The sequence below is a fragment of the Meriones unguiculatus genome, chromosome 12, assembly GCF_030254825.1.
Source record: "Meriones unguiculatus strain TT.TT164.6M chromosome 12, Bangor_MerUng_6.1, whole genome shotgun sequence".
NCBI lineage: Eukaryota > Metazoa > Chordata > Mammalia > Rodentia > Muridae > Meriones > Meriones unguiculatus.
Window position 1 is genome coordinate 91,863,205 of NC_083360.1, and position 17,787 is coordinate 91,880,991.

The 17,787-nt window shown below is 38.4% G+C and overlaps 1 protein-coding gene across 5 annotated transcripts in view; it reads right to left on the minus strand.

Annotated features, from left to right (window-relative positions):
• The window catches only part of Rtn4 (reticulon 4), a 50,110-nt gene that overhangs the window by 18,637 nt on the left and 13,686 nt on the right, over window positions 1-17,787 (minus strand). Inside the window, exon 1 of one of the 5 annotated variants that reach the window (XM_021651671.2) lies at window positions 7,594-7,922. The exons of the other annotated variants lie outside the window; for them this stretch is intronic. Within the exon in view, the coding sequence (XP_021507346.1) occupies window positions 7,594-7,627 (34 nt within the window). The 5' untranslated portion in view covers window positions 7,628-7,922. Of the gene's footprint in view, window positions 1-7,593; window positions 7,923-17,787 lie in introns of those variants that run through there. 5 annotated transcript variants of the gene reach the window in all.

The window sequence follows — 17,787 nt, forward strand, 5'->3', positions numbered from 1 at the left end:
AGAAACCAGAAGTCAAATATAAAATTTTCTATTTGTGGTCAGGTGACTTTGACAAGGATGCTAAGAAATCTTTTCAACAATGCTACTGGGATGACTGGACAGTCAACTGCAGAGAACGCCATTGGATTCCCTGCTTTGTGTTACATAAAAGGTTAGCTTATGAAAGACGGCTCAGCCGTCAGCGGTTCCCAACCCTCTTTGACTTCAGCTCCAGGGGATCTGATGCCTCTGGTCCCAGTGGGCACCTACCCGCATTAGTTGTGTGTGCGCGCACACACACACACACACACACACACACACACACACACACAGGCACACATGCACAAACACATTATTAAAAACAACAAAATCCTTTAAAAAATTAACTCAAAGTAGAATCAAAATCTAAATAGAGGGATGTAAAACACCTTCTCTCCTGGACCCACGCAGTGGAAGGCAAGAACGAAGCTCTACAAGGTGCCTCTGACTTCTAAACGTGCACTGTGGCACACACCTTCCCACACGTGCTCGCAAGTACAGCCTGGAGGACTTTCTATCGGGCAGTATTTCTTAAGGTGCGGTATAAGAGCATAAACACAGTATTAAACCTTTCATAAAATCCTTATGTTTCAATGGACATAAGGAAGAAGATGAAGACAACCCACAAAATGGGAGAAAGTACAAACTAAGTGTCCAATTAAGAGGGTACTAGAAAGAAGGCTCTTGTAAGGAACACAGTTCCGGTTCTCATCACCCACATGATGTTCATGACAGTCTGGAACTGAAGTTCAGGGAACCCAGCTCTTCTGAAACTAGACACTACAGGCACCAGACACACACGTGGGACAGACACTCTCATGTGCATGAAACTTTTATAAAAGTATCAGATAAAGGACTTGTTTTTTATAAGGAACTTTTAAAATCTTACACAAAATGTTCATGAAACACCCTTTTGAAAGATCCAAGATGAACTGAACAGTAATTTTCCTTCACAAATGCAGGAAATATGTATGGGTTTATGCCAATCTATTTAAATACCTGTATTTTAGAAAAAAAAATCATTTATTCTCTGAAGTTTTATTTTTGTTTTCAAAACTAAAAAATGTAAAAAAAAAAACTTGATTATTTTGTATAGTGTGCTTTATATAACTAAAATTTAAACTTAAAGGAACTCAAGTCTTTCTTTCACTGACTCAGTGCAAGTAAGAAGAGCTGAATACATTTGGTAATCACAGCCTGTCATCTGCTATAGCTAAAAATAGTGCTAGACCAAATGCGAAAGTCTTTATATTACATTGTGCACTAAATCAAATTTGCATTGAAGTTACCCTGAAGTCAGGTTTCGACTTTAAAGCCCTGTTAAAGAGTGAGTTCTTACCATCACCATACTTGACTCAATAATTAAAACCACTGATTTATCTGTTTAGTTCCTACAGCTTTCAGTACAAAAGGCCTTCTCCGGACGACTCGGTCAGTAAGGCACCTCCCTTTGGTGTGCCTTGTCCCTGAGTGACACCTGGACGCACAGGACTCGGACAAGTCATCCTCTGATTTTCACACACTGTATCACAGGGAGTGCACACGCGCGCGCGCGCACACACACACACAAAATATTTTTTAAATGTTGGGGGTGGAGGAGCACAATACAAAAACAGTAGAAAATACCCTCAACTTCACATTTCTGATTTTTCTTTTTTTTTAAGTATTTATTATTTATACAGTATTTTACCTGCATGTGTGCCTACATGCCAGAAGGGGGTACAAGATCTCATTTTAGATGGTTATGAGCCACCATGTGGTTGCTGGGAATTGAACTCAGGACCTTTGGAAGTATATCTACTTCTCTTAACCTCTGAGCCATCTCTTCAGCCCCTCTGATTTTTCTAAATCATGGTATTTTCCATTCATAGGAAAATCCATAGATTTAATACCGTTTTAAGTTAAAGCTAAATAGATTCTCTTTAATATGTATCTATCTTCTCCTACTCAAACACTCCTCACTTTCACAAACTGACAATTTTTGGTTATAAAAGATTGCATACACAGAAAAAAATGAGCATATGCAATGGCTTTGATTCTTCATATTCTTACAGAAAAATCAAGTTAGCACAGCCTAGTCTAACAGGAGACATCCCCAAGTCTATTTCAACATTCAACTCTCACCTGCAGATATTCATGGATTTTTCATCTTTGAGTTGGTTTGTATTTATACAAAATAAGTAAGATGGTGGTGTTATATATGAGAAAAGCCAACACATTAGTAGTGTCTGTCACACCTCACACAAGCATAGGAAGTAAATGTAAATGCTATTAAGCAAATTAATCATACACACACACACACACACACACACACACACACACACACACCCCAATAGTGCAAGTCAGCCTTGGTTATGATAAAGCAGAGAAGGATAATTTGGTCTCAGAACATAGCTCCAAGAAGTCAACCAACACTGGTTAAATTCAACACCCTTAAGCCCAAATCCTAGCAATAGATGAGATCAAGTGAAAAAACAAAGAGTATGAGAGAATTCTATTTACTGCTTAAATGTTCTTCCTATATTCAACTATGTAATCCAATCCTTAGGAGAAATGATATCCCAGGCCCGGTTAAATACCAGTGGACTTACTCTTTTAACAATATTAACCTACTAACCACACCTACCTTTTCCCACAGTTGATGTAATAGACAACTGTTCTTTTACTGAAGAGTGAGGACCATACAAAAGTAAACAGTAAATGGTATACCACATACAAAAGCTATACTTGGGTAAAAATATCAAAACATGGGTCAACTTAGCTTTCCCCTTAACTCTGCGGTGGTTCACATTCAAACAAACTATAAAATAAAGGATTCCTGCTACAGCTTCGTGGTCCTATGCAAATAATTTAGTGTCTTTAGTTTTGTCTCCTTACCTACAAAACTAAAGGTTAGAATAAATTAAGTGGAAAGACTCCTTATTTGCAGGTGTAGTCTTAAATTCTTTTTTTAAGTATTTACTTTTATATGTAGGAGTATTTTGCCTCCATTTATGTCTGCACACCGCGTTTGTGCCTGGCACCCATGGAGGGCAGAAGAGGATGCTGGATCCCCTGAAACTGGTGTTATAAATGGTGATGAGCTGCCATGTGGGTTCTGGGGATTGAATCTGGGTCCTCTAAAAGAGAAGCCAGTGCGCATAATTGCTGAGCCATCTCTTCGGTCCCCTACAATTCTTAAATTTATAAATTGTTTCATTGCTCCTTTAAGAAAAGGGAAAAGGAGACTCCTAAATCCCCAATCAAAAAAAAAAAAAAAGTTTTGTTTTTTTAAATCAGAAATGAATGTATGAAGTTCAATGCCAGGAGTAAACCATTAAATCTCTGCTTGTCATTTTTTGGAAACATTGTACAGTGCCAACTAGGAGGCCCAGTGAGGAAACCACTGTTTTTGTTTTTAAGGAATTTGTAGAAAAAGCCCATACGTAATGGTAATAGAAGATATAAACTGGTAAGTTTAAAGAAGGCCAAAATCATTCTATCTGAGAAAACTGGTTCTTAAATACTACTACATGGTCAAATAAAAAATGGAAGAAAGGGCATAAGAGATAAGACCTTGGCAAATACAACAGCAGGCATGTTGAGGGAGCAAGTCCTTCAGAGGCCTGATGTGGGTATGAAGGTTGATGAGTGGTAAGCCATGGAATGCCTTTTGTAATCAGCCCAGGATCATCAGTGCAAGTTTAACTTGAAAAGCAAAGAAAAACTCTTTCAATGGCATGATTAGAACTGTTTTTGAGATTTATTTTAATTCAGTCATCACACAGAATTTAGAAAAGTTAGCAGTCCCAATAAAAACTAAGAATATTCAGATCTGGGTACCAAAAACAAAAAAATAAAAAGCAAATGAATAAACTTCTATCACTGGTCGCAATACATATCCCCTGGTGATTCTATATTCTAGTTCTCCATAACCACTGAAAATGTATATACATTTACTTTGGGAAAAAATGCAAACCTGTTTCTGTAATTTACTTAAAACTAACAAAATACCTATCTTATAGGTAAAGCCATCAGAAAATGCACATACTAATTTAGCCATGGCGCCAAGACAAACGCTCAAAGCAATAATCCATTCAATCATTCTGAAAGCAACGCTGCAAACATGCACTAAAGCCCCAAAACTCATCAACTTAACATGAATAAGAACAGAGTTAAATTCAATTGTACTCACTTTAGCATCGCCTATACTTGCAAACAGGGAAAGGCTTATTTCACCACCAACATATTAAAGTGATCTAAATTATTTTAAAGGTGAAAATATCTACTGAATTGTTCAAGATTACAGAATACAATGAACAATGTAATCCTCTAATTCCTATACTTCATTATTAAAAAGCAAAACCCAAAGCCATTCTCTATTATTTTCTACAACACACTGTCCTGCTACAAAACAACACAAAAATCTAGATCAGCTAAGTTTAGAATTAAAAGCAGTACTTTCCTTCCTAAGATCAGTTCTTAAAACTGGTTAATAACAAACTCTCAGCTTGCCTCTTTCCCAGGCTCAGGGGAAAGAGCAGCACTCCAGCACCTGAATGGGCTTTGCTCCTCCCCGCCTGGAGGCTGCAGGGACAACCACACTAACTGCCACCACTTGCCGCTTTCCCAGAAACTGAACCGACTTACAGGCAAGACTAGGAAGTTCCCCTAAGAGTCCACAGGAAGAACTCTCCACGTGTGGTATGCCAAAGCCATTTTGTCTTCAAGTACAATCAAGGCTACCGAAACTTCTCACAAAGGTCATCTAGAGCAGTTTAACTTCCCAATCCACAACAGCACTAGTAAGAATGAGCAACACTGCACTTCCTCCTAAACTCTGACAGGGTCTTCAGTCACCTCACCTTCACTTCGGCCTCAACAGCTTCTCCACAGCCAGTTCTCCTTGAGCTCTCAGCCCTTGTGAAACCACACTCTCCTGCTCCAGCTGCAGCCTAATTTCTTCTGGTGCTCTATAAAGTAGCTGCTACTAGGCTTCCTTCCCTATCTTCAGCTTTTTCAAAAAGATATACTCACTTTGCATTTGTTTTCTATTCTTTATAATTTCTTGGTATTTCCATCACTTCAAATTCTAAGGGTCTGGAACTCAATTTGGCTTTTTTTTTTTTTAACTTTTATCTACTGATGCTAAACAGTTGTTTCACCCTGATTGCAACTTCGTGTCGTTCTGCAATCTATTACAAATGTCAAGGGTTTTTTTTCACTGATTTTCCTCAAATCTGTTACTGCCCTTTCATGTCTGTTTCAGATGAGGTTCAGGATGGTCTTTTTACAATCCAGGCATAACTCTAGTCACCCCAAACACAGGCCTCTGGGTTCTTCTTCAGCTTGTGCAACACCACACGCCAACCTTTCGAACTCGTTATTACATATACTCCCTACTTTAAAACATCAAACAGTTGATTTTTAAAAAATTTCCTTACAAACCAAATAGCTTAGAAGCCTGGCCAATAGCATCTTACCATAAAATTCCAGAGAACTTCAAAACTAGAACCCTGTAAATCGCACCATAGAATAAACAAAATTTAGAATAAGTTTCTTACCCAACCAAAATCACAATATAAAAAACCTAGACTGCTGATTTTCCAAATCTGCCCTTTTATAAAATGGATAACACCAGATTGCCAGGCGCTATGGAACTTGCTTTAACAGATTAGAATCACAGGAATCCTTCTTATGAACCACAAAAGTTTGAGGAAATCTGACCTTAGCCCAAAAGACTAAATACCTAAAAAGAAAAAACAAAATCACCCAAACAGCAAACACACTTAAAACTTCACCAAAACAGAAACAAAAGCCAAACCTGAAATCAGAACATCTGTTACTGCTGACAGATTTGGGAAGGGAGTCTGGGAGTACAAGAATGCAGAAATGGGGGAGTAGGCCTAAGTATTACCCAGACACACACTAGGTTCCTTACTGTGAAAAAGTGCGGAAAAAACTCATTCACCTGTGGCATCTCAGTGATTTCCAATAGAAATCTCACTCTATGATCTATAACATTAGCAGCTGATATAGAAAATAAACTATAACAACCTCTGGATAAGAAAAAAAAAAAACATAGTTAAGTTGATCTCACCCAAACAAACACTAAAAACAAAAGGCACTAGAAGTATCAGTTCAGCAGGCATACACACAGACACGGTGAGACTCCAGAGTGAAACTGAGCTTAAGGACCTTTAAATAATTAAAGTTCCCATAAAAGGTAGATTCTATACAATATAAATAAAGTGCAATTAATGAAGAAAAAAAAAGGTAGATTCTACTGCATCTTAATTTCTTGTCTTTATATCCCTACATTGCCTTAACAAGTAAGAGCTTAACATAAATAATTTAAGTCGTTCACATAGAGACTTGAAAGTTGCATATAGGCCTTACTGTGGCTTTTCCCTTATTTTATTATCACTTTCATTTTCAACACTTTCAGCTAGGATAATGAAAAATCCTTCTTATTAAGCTCACAAATGAAAAGCTCACGGCCCTTTCTCTCCTCTTTATGCTGAATAAAAGATCCTTAACAAAGTCTCATGAATTCAATGTTAAACTCACCTTTTCCCCACATTTTTTGCTGAGTTTTGTTTTTAAAGCACGGCATTGTAGTTGGTCTACTGCAGAAATGCTTTTAACATTATCCCTATCTTAAAATAATTTTGTTCTAGAAGGAAGTAACATTTTAAAAGAATTACAAAACTTTAAAGTAGTTAGGAAAACAAAACAAAACAATGACCAAAAAAGACCTAGCCTTTGAGTGAGATGCTTATTTGGGCCACTTAGAAACAGTTGTTCTAACAATTTTTAAGACACTTAGTCTAAGTGGTCAGATACACAGCTCTCTCTCTCTCTCTCTGTCTCTTTCTCTCTTTCATTAAACAGCAGCTGACAAGCTACATAATAAAATGCTGTTAAAATATTCAATAGTCAACATTTTACTACTTTGCAGGCTTAAATTCTTACACAACGATCCACTGAAATTTGAAAGGCTCTGAGCTTTCTAGGAGGAGGGGGATCGCTGATTGCTTACTACAAGGACAAAGGTTAGTATTTTAAATTTAGATATGCATTTAAAGCTACGCATACATCTGAATAATTTCAAGATACATAAAAATTTAAAAGATTCAAATAAAATCTTCAAAGGTTCACACTTGATTTAAAAAAAAAAAAGCCTATTGCAATGAAATTCTGCCATCTACAAACCTATGAATAGATTTCAAGCACACCAAGCAAGCTTTATTTTAAGTCGTCATGAAATGCCATCAGAGACTACAGAGATGGTTATACATTCTCCACACCAGAGTGACCAACAAATGAGATGTTAATCGCATACCAATTTCAACATGCACAATTAGAAAAGAAACCCAACAGACAGGACTGAAAAGACTAAATCCGACACCACCAAAACAGAATATGACATCTTTCCTGTACATGTCAACTGTAAAGACACAGGAGGCAGCTGCTGTATTTTAATCGTTAGCATTACATGCTTACAGGCTATAACCTCAACTTCAAAGCTTGCCCACAGAAACCCTCCTGGTTACATAAAAGAAAAAAATAAAAATGAAAGATTAAAAGATATACCTTTGTCCTTCCAATGTTTCTTCTGACCGTCCATTTCTTGTCTTGATCTGCCCTCCAGCAGCACTTACAAATCACGCATAGCAACAAAGAAGCTGTAAATTGTGAAGTTCCCCCTGAGACATGAAGTACCCGTTTCCTCGGCCCAGGTCTGCGGTCTGTGCTGCAAGACTGCAGCAGGGCTGGGGTCACCTGACGTCTCGGGGTGTGGAGCAGGCTGACGCAGTACAGTCTGTAACTAGGCTACTAATACTCAGACATTAATGCGTTCCTTCTATCTGTTATATTGTCCTAGCCATTTGCTGGCTGTTCATGCCAAATGGAGCTGCCCTTGCAGGGGAATGGGGCAGCTACCAAAAGGAAGGGAAAGACTCCTCCAACAGAGCCGACCACTAAATATACCTGAAACAGATGCAGAACCCAGTCTGCATTCATACTGACGTTTGTTTTTGAGGGGCAGTTCAATTGTGCTGCTGGGGTTTTTTGGTTGTTTGTTTGGTTTGTTTGTTTTTCCCCCAGTTTCACTTGAAACTCTAAAATCAACAGTTAACCCACAAGATAGAAATGGATTGATCCAAATGGGTTAATAACTTCAATTTTGAGATTAGGAACTGTACTTTCTCCTGGATTTGCTGAGGCTTAAACCACTCATAGTTTGCACCCTGGAAGGTATGCAGAAAAATCAACATAGTTATTTACATTTATTAAATAAATTACTTCAATGGAGAAATTCTTCAGTGACCTAAGCTTTTTTTTTTTATGGAAATCTAGACTCTTCCAAATATATGTATCGTCTGTTCCAATTCAATCTTTTAACAAATACTCGCTACCTACCACTGCAAACACTATCAATAGATCTTTGCCTGGGGGAGAAATAGTCATAGGTTAATTATATCATTTACCCTATAAAAATGGCACATTTTAAAAAACATAAAAAGAAATGGTTGCAATATTTCTAATTTTTCAAAGTTTATTAAACTTGTATTCATGCCACTGCAGAATGTCTTTCTAATGTTCTACAACTGTTTTACCTAATGCTAACACTTGCCTAAGCAGAAAAGGAAATGTATAGTGCCAGTCAATAAGCTGAGATATACATATGGCATACCAAAATATAATGTATATAATCTATGCATAGAGGTATGTGTATCTCTTGACTTTACACTGAAATGGGACATTTTTCTGAAATTTGCTCTTGGTGTGTGTCTTGCAAAATCTTGCAAAATCCTTAAGTGGTCAGAATGCTAATTATTTTTTCCTTTATCTGTCTCTCTTGCTCAATTTTAAATAAATCAACTTTAAAAGAATTTTTAAAGTGTTTTCAGTTTAAGAACTAATATTTAACTTTACTTGCTGAAAACACTGTCATCACCAGGTCACATCAAGGATGAAAATGTATAACCTCTTCACATAACAGTTTAGCATACAAAACTGTTCAGTGACTACAAAATCCTTCCAAGAGGGTATTTTTAAAAGAGCTCTTTCAAATGGACAGACAAGGAGTGTGGCTAACTGGTAAAGCATATGCCCAGCATGCTCAAGGCACTGGGATCTAACCTGAGCTCCCTTAGAACAAAAACAAACACCAGAAGACAGTAAATACATATTTCCTAAGGTAAAAGTATTTGGCATTTCTATAACCCACCTATTTGTGGTACGTCACTTGTTTACTAATTTTTATAGTCCCAAGACTATGTATGTGATAATACGCTCATAGGAATAGTAAATGCACTTTTAGTACTGTAAGCTTATGTTGGGGAACGCGAACTGGAAGCCTTTAAGTTCAGTAAGCATTTCAACACTGCAGAATGACACTCAGTTTTTTAGCTTTAGTTATTACAATTTATGCTAAGTACAGCGAAAACTAGTTAACTCATGGGTACCAACTGACATGTTTACCTAATTCTTTCTCACAAAGTTTTAAAACTGCAGTTGTTTTAAAGTAACTAAGCAAACTATTTTAATCTAAAAAGCTAATAAGCAAAATTTATGAATATACAATTTATTTTTTTAAAAGATTTATTTATTTAATTTATGTATATAGACACTGTTTTCATGCACACCAGAAGAGGAAATCAGATTCCATTGCAGATGGTTTTGAGCCACCATGTGGTTGCTGGGAATTGAACTCAGGACCTCTGGAAGAGCAGCCAGTGCTCTTAACCGCTGAGCCATCTCTCCAGCCCCTGAATATACAATTTATAGGTCATATTTTCTCATTAAACTTCATCTTAATGAATTTAAATACCAACCTTTTTTTAAAAAATGGATTTCTTTCAAGGATAATTCTCAAATAATACACATACAGCCCAACTTCCAAAAATGATACTTTGATGTTCTGGGGTAGTATTCTATTTTCTCTTAAAAGGACAGAATGCCAAATGGGGAGTCACAGATCAAGCTTTTATGTGTAATCCCAAAAAATAAAACCAAAATCTACAAAGCCCCTCCAATTCACTTCTCAAGAGTATGCTCTAAAATTGATACATTCAATGTCTCTCTCTTCCTACCTCAGTCAAAATAACACTAAGATTTTTACAATGCACACGTACCTAAGAAAAATATTAAAGTAAGTTCCTAATTAAAAAAAATCTCTCAAGTGGGTGGTGGGCCAGCTGTGTCTACAGAAAGATTCCAGAACAGCCAGAGCTAAGCACAGAAACCCTGTTCCAAATAACCACACACACACTCTCAAAACAGTCATAAAAAATAAAACAAAGTAGTATGTGTAGACATGGTTTAAAGCTTGTATCTATTTGGAAGGATTTCAAGCAGAAGAGAAAGAAATGTCTCAGACCAGATGTGAAGACCCAGCATGGTACAGACCTTTAACCCAGCACGGGTGTGGGGGGGGAGTTGGTAAGCAGACAGGTGGAGTTGGTAAGCAGACAGGTGGCTCTGAGTTCAAGCTAGCCAGCACTATAGAACAAGGCCATGTAATTTTTGTTTCAAAAAGGAAACAAAAGAACAGACAGTGAGACCACACTGGTGTCCACCTCATCCAGCTCTCTCAAGCTCCACTTTCCCACTGCTCTCTTCTACTTTTGAGGCCAGCAAAATTTTTGCCTTGCTTTACTTCCCCCCCCCCTACAATGTCTAGAAGCACAGAAAAATTAGAAGAAGAAAAAACAAAAAACAAAAAACAACCATTTGTTTGAAAATGCGATTAAGACATTACTTATACTATTTGTATACTATTTTGGGAAGCTACAATTCTTACGTCTATTAACTATAGAGAACCAGAATCTTTTATTAATGTGAAACAGTGACAGCTACATAACAGTCCCGAAACTAATTTCAGAAATCTTAGAAAGTACAAAACTAGATGCTTTGTTACTGAGAGGCATCAGCAACCACAAACCCTACCATATACTGTAATCTAACGCCCTCTATGGACTAAAAGTCAGCACTTCAACACTGCTGAATTCAGGCTTCCGAAACGGAGGACTTGAAATCTAGAAAATCAATGACAATATTTAAAATGACACACACAAAGAAACTGAACATTTTCTAAGTCTCTTAACAATCACACAGCAATTTCAATAAGTGAATATTAAAATCCAGAGAAATTGAAAATGTTATTCCATGAGAATACATACAAACACACACTGCTAAAGGCCCCAAGTATTTGTTAATTTACAATTTAAAAGTTAAGCCATTAGGCCTTTCACTTTAATAAAAACACAGTAAGGAGATAAGTTTGAAGAATCTTCAAGGTCATTTCAAAATGCTTATAATAGCATGACTCAAGCATTTGATTCTGTACAAAATGTCAAAATTCAAAAGTTTATAAATTAATTTTGAAAATCATTAGTAAGTCTGAAACAGATTTTGCTCACTAAAATTCTGTGACATTTATTCAGTATGGTTAATTATCATGTATTTCATAGGACTGGTTTTCCATTACTAACACTAGATGGCACCAACACCCAGTTGATTGCCTAACTGACCACTCAGTCTTCCAGCATTTCAATAGGATGGTTGCCTGGCACCAGAAGCTGAATCAGAATATGAAGGGAATAAAAATAACTCTTCTAGAATCCAGACAATTATAAATAAACCAGAATTAAGAAAGAATGAAATGAGGAGTGGTGAAAAGAAACAGACTTTCCTCCGTAAAGTCAAACCTTCCACTGAAATTGAGATAGCATAAAAATCTTTAGAAAATGGGATAAAAATTGTAACAGAGGAGTCTACATCCTGCCTATAAAAACATAATCATAAACCGAGTATCAAAATTTTGAAATGATCAAAGGTTCAACAAACAATTCATTAAAAAACTAAAGTACAAATGGCCAGTAAATGTTTGAAATCCTAGTATTGGCAGTAAAAATAGGAAGTTAATAAAAGGAATATAAGTAAGAAAGGCCGTAGTCAAGAAAAAGAGCCCATTTTCAGATGTGAAAACTCTCTATCAGAGGCCCTGACAACGCCACAGGATTTATCCATAATCTGATAAACCCTTTCCTATAAAATGGCAGGACTCAAAGTTAACAACATGGGTGACTCTCGCCGAGACTCCTGGTAGCAGGGGTCACGGGGACCGAAGAGGACACCCTCTAACAGGACAGGGCTCCTAGTGGAGAGAGGGAGCACCAACCCGTCTACAAAACCTCACCCGAAATTTACCCTGCCTACGACATAGGCACGGATAAAGCCAGAGCAGCAATTGAGGGACTGTCCACACGATGCCTGGCCCAATCTGAGACCCACCCCCTGGGAGAGAGCCAGCCTCTGACACTATTGTGCCAAGCACATGTAGGGAGTCTTTCTTGTGGAATAGTGGGGGAAGGGCCAAAAAGACCTTGAGGTGCCAGGACCTCCACAATAAGACCAACTGAGCCAACTACGCAGGGCCTAGAGGGGCTTACAAAGACTGAAGCACCAACCAAGGACCATGCATAGGATGGACCTAGACACAGATGGGCAGCTCAGGCTTCATGTGGGTTCCCTAGTAAGGGAAGTGGGGGCTGTCTCTGACATGGACTCTGTTGCCTGCTTTTTATCACTCTCCTGGCAAGCTGCCTCACTAGGCCACAGGGGAAGAGATGGCTCAGTCCTGATATGACTTGATGAGCTGGGGGGGTGAGAAGGAACAGAGAAGGGATGAAGAGGGAAAGAGGGTGGGAGCAGGAGGAGAGGAGGGAGGGGGCTACAACTGGAATATAAAGAGAATAAATAAATTAATTAAAACACACACTCACAGTAGGCTGTCTATATACCAACAAAGGGCACAGAAAACAAAGCGGGGAAGCAACCCTTTTCAAAAGAGTTGCCTAAATAAATAAACAATGTGGAGTGGGGAGCAGTAAAGAGCATTTATTTGATCCAAGCACTCAGGACGTGGAGACAGGAAGAATTAAGCTCAAAGCCTTTGTTCTACAAAGGGAGAGTCTCAGGTTCTAGGCCAACCAGGGCCTCATAGAGAAACCTGTTTCAAAATTTAAAAACCTTGGAGTAAACCTAATAAAGGAAGTTAAAGACCTCGACTATGAAAACCTTTACGGCACTAAAGAATAAAATTAAAGCAATGGGGCTAGAGAGTTGGCTCAATGGTTGGACCTCGGTTCTGTTCCCAGAATCAACATAATAGCTCACAACCATCTTTAACTCCAGTTACAGGGGATCCAACACTCTCTGACCACCATGGGCACCAGGCACTCATGTGATGCGCAAACATACATGCAGGCAAAACCCTCATACACATAAAATAAAAATAAAAATAAAAAATAAAAATAAGGCAAAAAGACAGCCATGCACAAGGGTAGGCAGAACTAATATTATAAAAATTACTATGCAACCAAAAGCCATTTACAGATTTAATATAATCTCCATCAAAATTCTAATGGTATTCTTCATAGAAATAGAAAAAAGAAACACAGAAGACCTCAGCTAGCCAAAGCAATCCTGAGCAAAAGGAACAATGCTAGTGATATTACCGCATCAGACTAAGTCACACGACTGAGCACGAACAAAGTGACAGAGGTCTGGCACGAAGACAAGCACACATCCGAGAGGCCCAGAAAGAACCCTACCCAACTACAGCTCCCTGGCTAACTGCTGGAGGAAAGGTAGCCTCTTGAATACATGGTACTAAGAAAGCTGGATATCCACATGTAAAATTATAAAAATGGATTCGTATCATCTACCTATATAAAAATCAATTCCAAATGGGTCAAAGATGTTACCGTAATACCCCGAACTCTCAAACTGTTAGAGGGGAAACACTTCAAAATAGACATAGGCAAGAATTTTCTAAACACTTCAATTGCTCAAGAAATAAAGCTAACAAATGGCAATCGAGACCTCAAGAAATTAAAAAGCTTGGTATAGTGAAGTAAAGAGACAGCCTCCAGAATGGAGAAAACAATCTATTCTATATCTGACAAGATTAGAAACTACAAATGGACCAATAGAAGTTCTCAAAAGATGAAATAAAAATGGCCAATAAAAATATGAAAACCATTCAAACTCACTAGCCATCAGAGAAATGTAAATCAGAACAAATGGAAAGTCCATTTTACATTAGTCACAACAGCAATTATTAAGCAAACAGAAGGCTAGTGAGATGGCTCAGCCAGGAAAGCCAAGCCTGATAACCTCAGTTTGACCCCCCAGGTCCCACACAGAGGAGGAAAGAGAACATATTCTTCACAGCTTCCTTTAACTTCCACACAGGAGGCATGTACAATGTAGCACTATTCATGGTAGCTATCATGGAACCCACCAAGAAATGGATTAAAAAAAAATGTGATACATACACATATGGCATTTTTTTCAGCCATAAAGAATGAAATTACTTGGAGGAAAATGGATGCAACTAAAGTTAATTGTGTTAGATGAATTAAGACAGCCTCAGAAAGACTGTACATGACTCTTGTACATGATTCCTAGATATGTATACATACAATTCTGTTAATCATACATACATAACAGTGATATGTAAGTAGACACTAAAACTTTCTAGAGGAATCAAGGGCACTGACAGATTAAAGAGGGAGTAAGGGTCAAATAAAGGAATATGGTGGGAATATGGTCACTTAAAAGACAGCTCTGAAGTTAAGAGCATGTGTTATTCTTGCAGAAGATCGGGGTTCAGTTCACAGCACCCACATGGCAGCTCACAACCTGCTGTAACTCATTTCCAGTGATCAGAAGTTCCTCTTCTGCACTCCAGACACCACACCCACATGGTACACACACAGACAAAACACTCAAACACAAAAGATATGTGTAAGTACTTATTTAACATACTAGGTCAGCTGCCAGTGCTTACTTAGCATGCATGAAGCCTTGGTTTAAATCCCCAGCACTGCACCCCCAAATAAGTGCTTGCAGTCCCAGTTATTTGGAAAGTGGAAACAGAATGAGAAGTCTGTGGGTACTCGCTTTAAGTATGCTGCTTGTATGTGTGTCCTACATGTATGCCCAGTTCCCTAGGTCAGGGAGAGTGTCAAATCCTCTGGAGCTGGGGTTGAAGATGGTTGAGGCTATCATGTGGTGCTGGGAAACAAATCCCAGTCTTCTTCAAGCATAAGTACTCATCTCTCCAGCCACATAATGGTCACTCTTGGCTACATAAACCAACCTGATTACAGTGACATAAAGAAGGCATTCTGAGAGTTATCTCAGGGCTGGAGAAATGGCTAACTAGTCATAAGCACTTGCAACTCTAAGGACTTTAGTTCAAATCCCAGCACCCACCTGAAAAGCTGACTATGGTCTTGTGTAGGCCTTTTAACCTTAGTACTGTGAAGGGCAGAGACAAGAGGACTGCTGGGGCTTCCTGGCTACCAGCCTAGACAAGATCGGAACTCTGGGTTCAGGGAAAAGACCCTGTTTTAAAAAAAATAGGCTGACCTCAAACTGGAATGCTAGCTAAAATGACCTTAAAACTGTGATCCTCCTGCCTCTGTCTCTTGGGGTTCGGATTTCAGGACAAACTACTACCATACCCATCTCAAGGTTTATATTCTGACTCTAATATCCATCAACACAGGATCTGAAAAACACTGTAGCTGTATGCAGAGTAGCTGGATTATTGTTTTTATTTAGAAAGTAAAATACTGGTTATTGTTTTTATTTAGAAATTAAGCATGTGATTTTGTGTCAAGTTGACAAGGGTGACCTGTGCAACTAATATTAGTATCCAACCTGACTACACCTGGAATCAATACGGCTGTGGGGGATTTTCTTGATTTGACCATTTGAGGGTGGAAGACATAAAGGGGCATGAAAGAAGGAAGCTTTTGCTTTTGGCCTACTTTTCCTCACTCTGGCAAGTTCATCTGTCCTGTTACTAAGGCAGACTTTCACTGGTGTTAGAGTCTACTTCTGTATGGCTCCAAAACAGACTGAAGACCAGCAGCTCTCAAGGAATTAAATGAGACTCTAACACAACATTGGGTGAGATTTTTTTTTTCATTCTTATAGACTGAACAACTACCAGATCCTTGGACTTTGTGTCAAGAGATAGCCATTGTTAAACTACTTGGACCACAGCCTGTAAACCACCCTAACAGAATACACGTTTGTATTTGTGTGCCAGTTAAGTTACGTGAGAACAACTTGTTTTTGTGCCCCCCGCCAAGAAAATATAGTCCTTCAAAGAACCAAGCCTAAGCAAATGTAAGCACCTGCTTTTAGTAAATGCTTGCAATATAACTAAGGAAATTATCAAACAGAAAAAAATCTAATCTAACCCCATTCTTTTTATAGAAAAGAAAGCCAACTTGTGAGAACAACTAGAATTCATGTCATCCCGAAAGTACTTACAGAAACACTGTGTTTACTTCATGTGACTTTTATGGAAAATACACATTTGTTATTTTTTTAGTCTTGTTTTCTTTTTTTGTTTGTTTGTTTGGGTTTTGTTGGTTTTTTGTTGTTGTTAGTTTTACTTTTGTTTTGTTTTTTGAGACAGGGTTTTTCTGTGTATCCCCGGCTGTCCTGGAACTGATTCTGTAGAGCAGGCTAGCCCCAAACTCAGAGATCTGCGTGCCTCTTCTTCATGAGTTGCTGGGATTAAAGGCTTAGACATTTGTTACATGCAAATTATATCCTATTCTCCAGTGAGTGGACATGGTAGCTAATGTAAGCTTAAAAATTACTGAAAAAGCCAGGCGCACATGCCTGTAATCCCAGTACTCAGAGGGCAGGTGGAGCTCTGTAAGTTCAAGGCTAGTCTGGTATACAGAGCAATTTCTGGGGCAGCCAGAGCTTCAGAGAGAGCCCCTGTCTCAAAAACAAAAACAAAAAAAAACCACCAACCTTAGGGGCATACAACACTCTCCGTCTCTCTCATACATTCAGGAGGAAAAGCTGAGCTAACAAATCATGAAGAAGGATTTCCTTGAATAAAAATATTGTCTTCCTAAAAGTCAGCACCCAACCCATTTTTCATTTTTACTTGGCTTTCAAAGACACTGCTGCTCTTTTTTCATTTCAAATCAGGGGCTCCAGATTCCTCAGTTTACCCCAGACTCCTTTCCTTTTGTTTGCTGTGGGGAGAGGTGTGCTCGTTGGCTTAGTTATATCACACAGGTTGTTTACTGAGACAGGGTCTCTTGCTGAACCCTGCGCTTGCCAGCCTGTCTAGCACCATTACCATTCTTCACGGTCAAACTTTGGTCACTTATCAGCCTGAACTGTTTTTGTACTAAAATTCTAAACTCAATACCCAATACACACATCTCACTATTTTTCCCACAACATTCTAAGAGCCATATTTTTATTTCTATCACTTTTGGTTCTTATACCTAATTTGGACCTAGAATTCACTTGATCTACCAGTCTCTATCAACTTCCTACTCAATTCAACCTGGATGTCAGCCCATCATTTCAATGACTTCATACGACTTCATTCTTCATTCCTATTATTCTCAACTCTCTTGGCTCACTGTCCTTCCACTGGCCCACTTATCAAAAACAAAACTACCCTTGCTTCCTCTCTTTGGAACTATTTCATGCGTTTTTGCCAAGTATGCTTCAACTCATCCTCAGCAAATACCTCACATACTGCTTTAACATTAATATTTGCCAAGCCCCTCAGTTTCAGATACAAACCCAACCAATACCAATCCCCACCCACAGGTTTCTTTCTACTCTCTACCCACAGTATACCTTCCTCCTCTACAGAGCCAATTCCTTCACCTGAACTGGGGAGCTTATCACAGCATCCATGGACATTCTATCAGC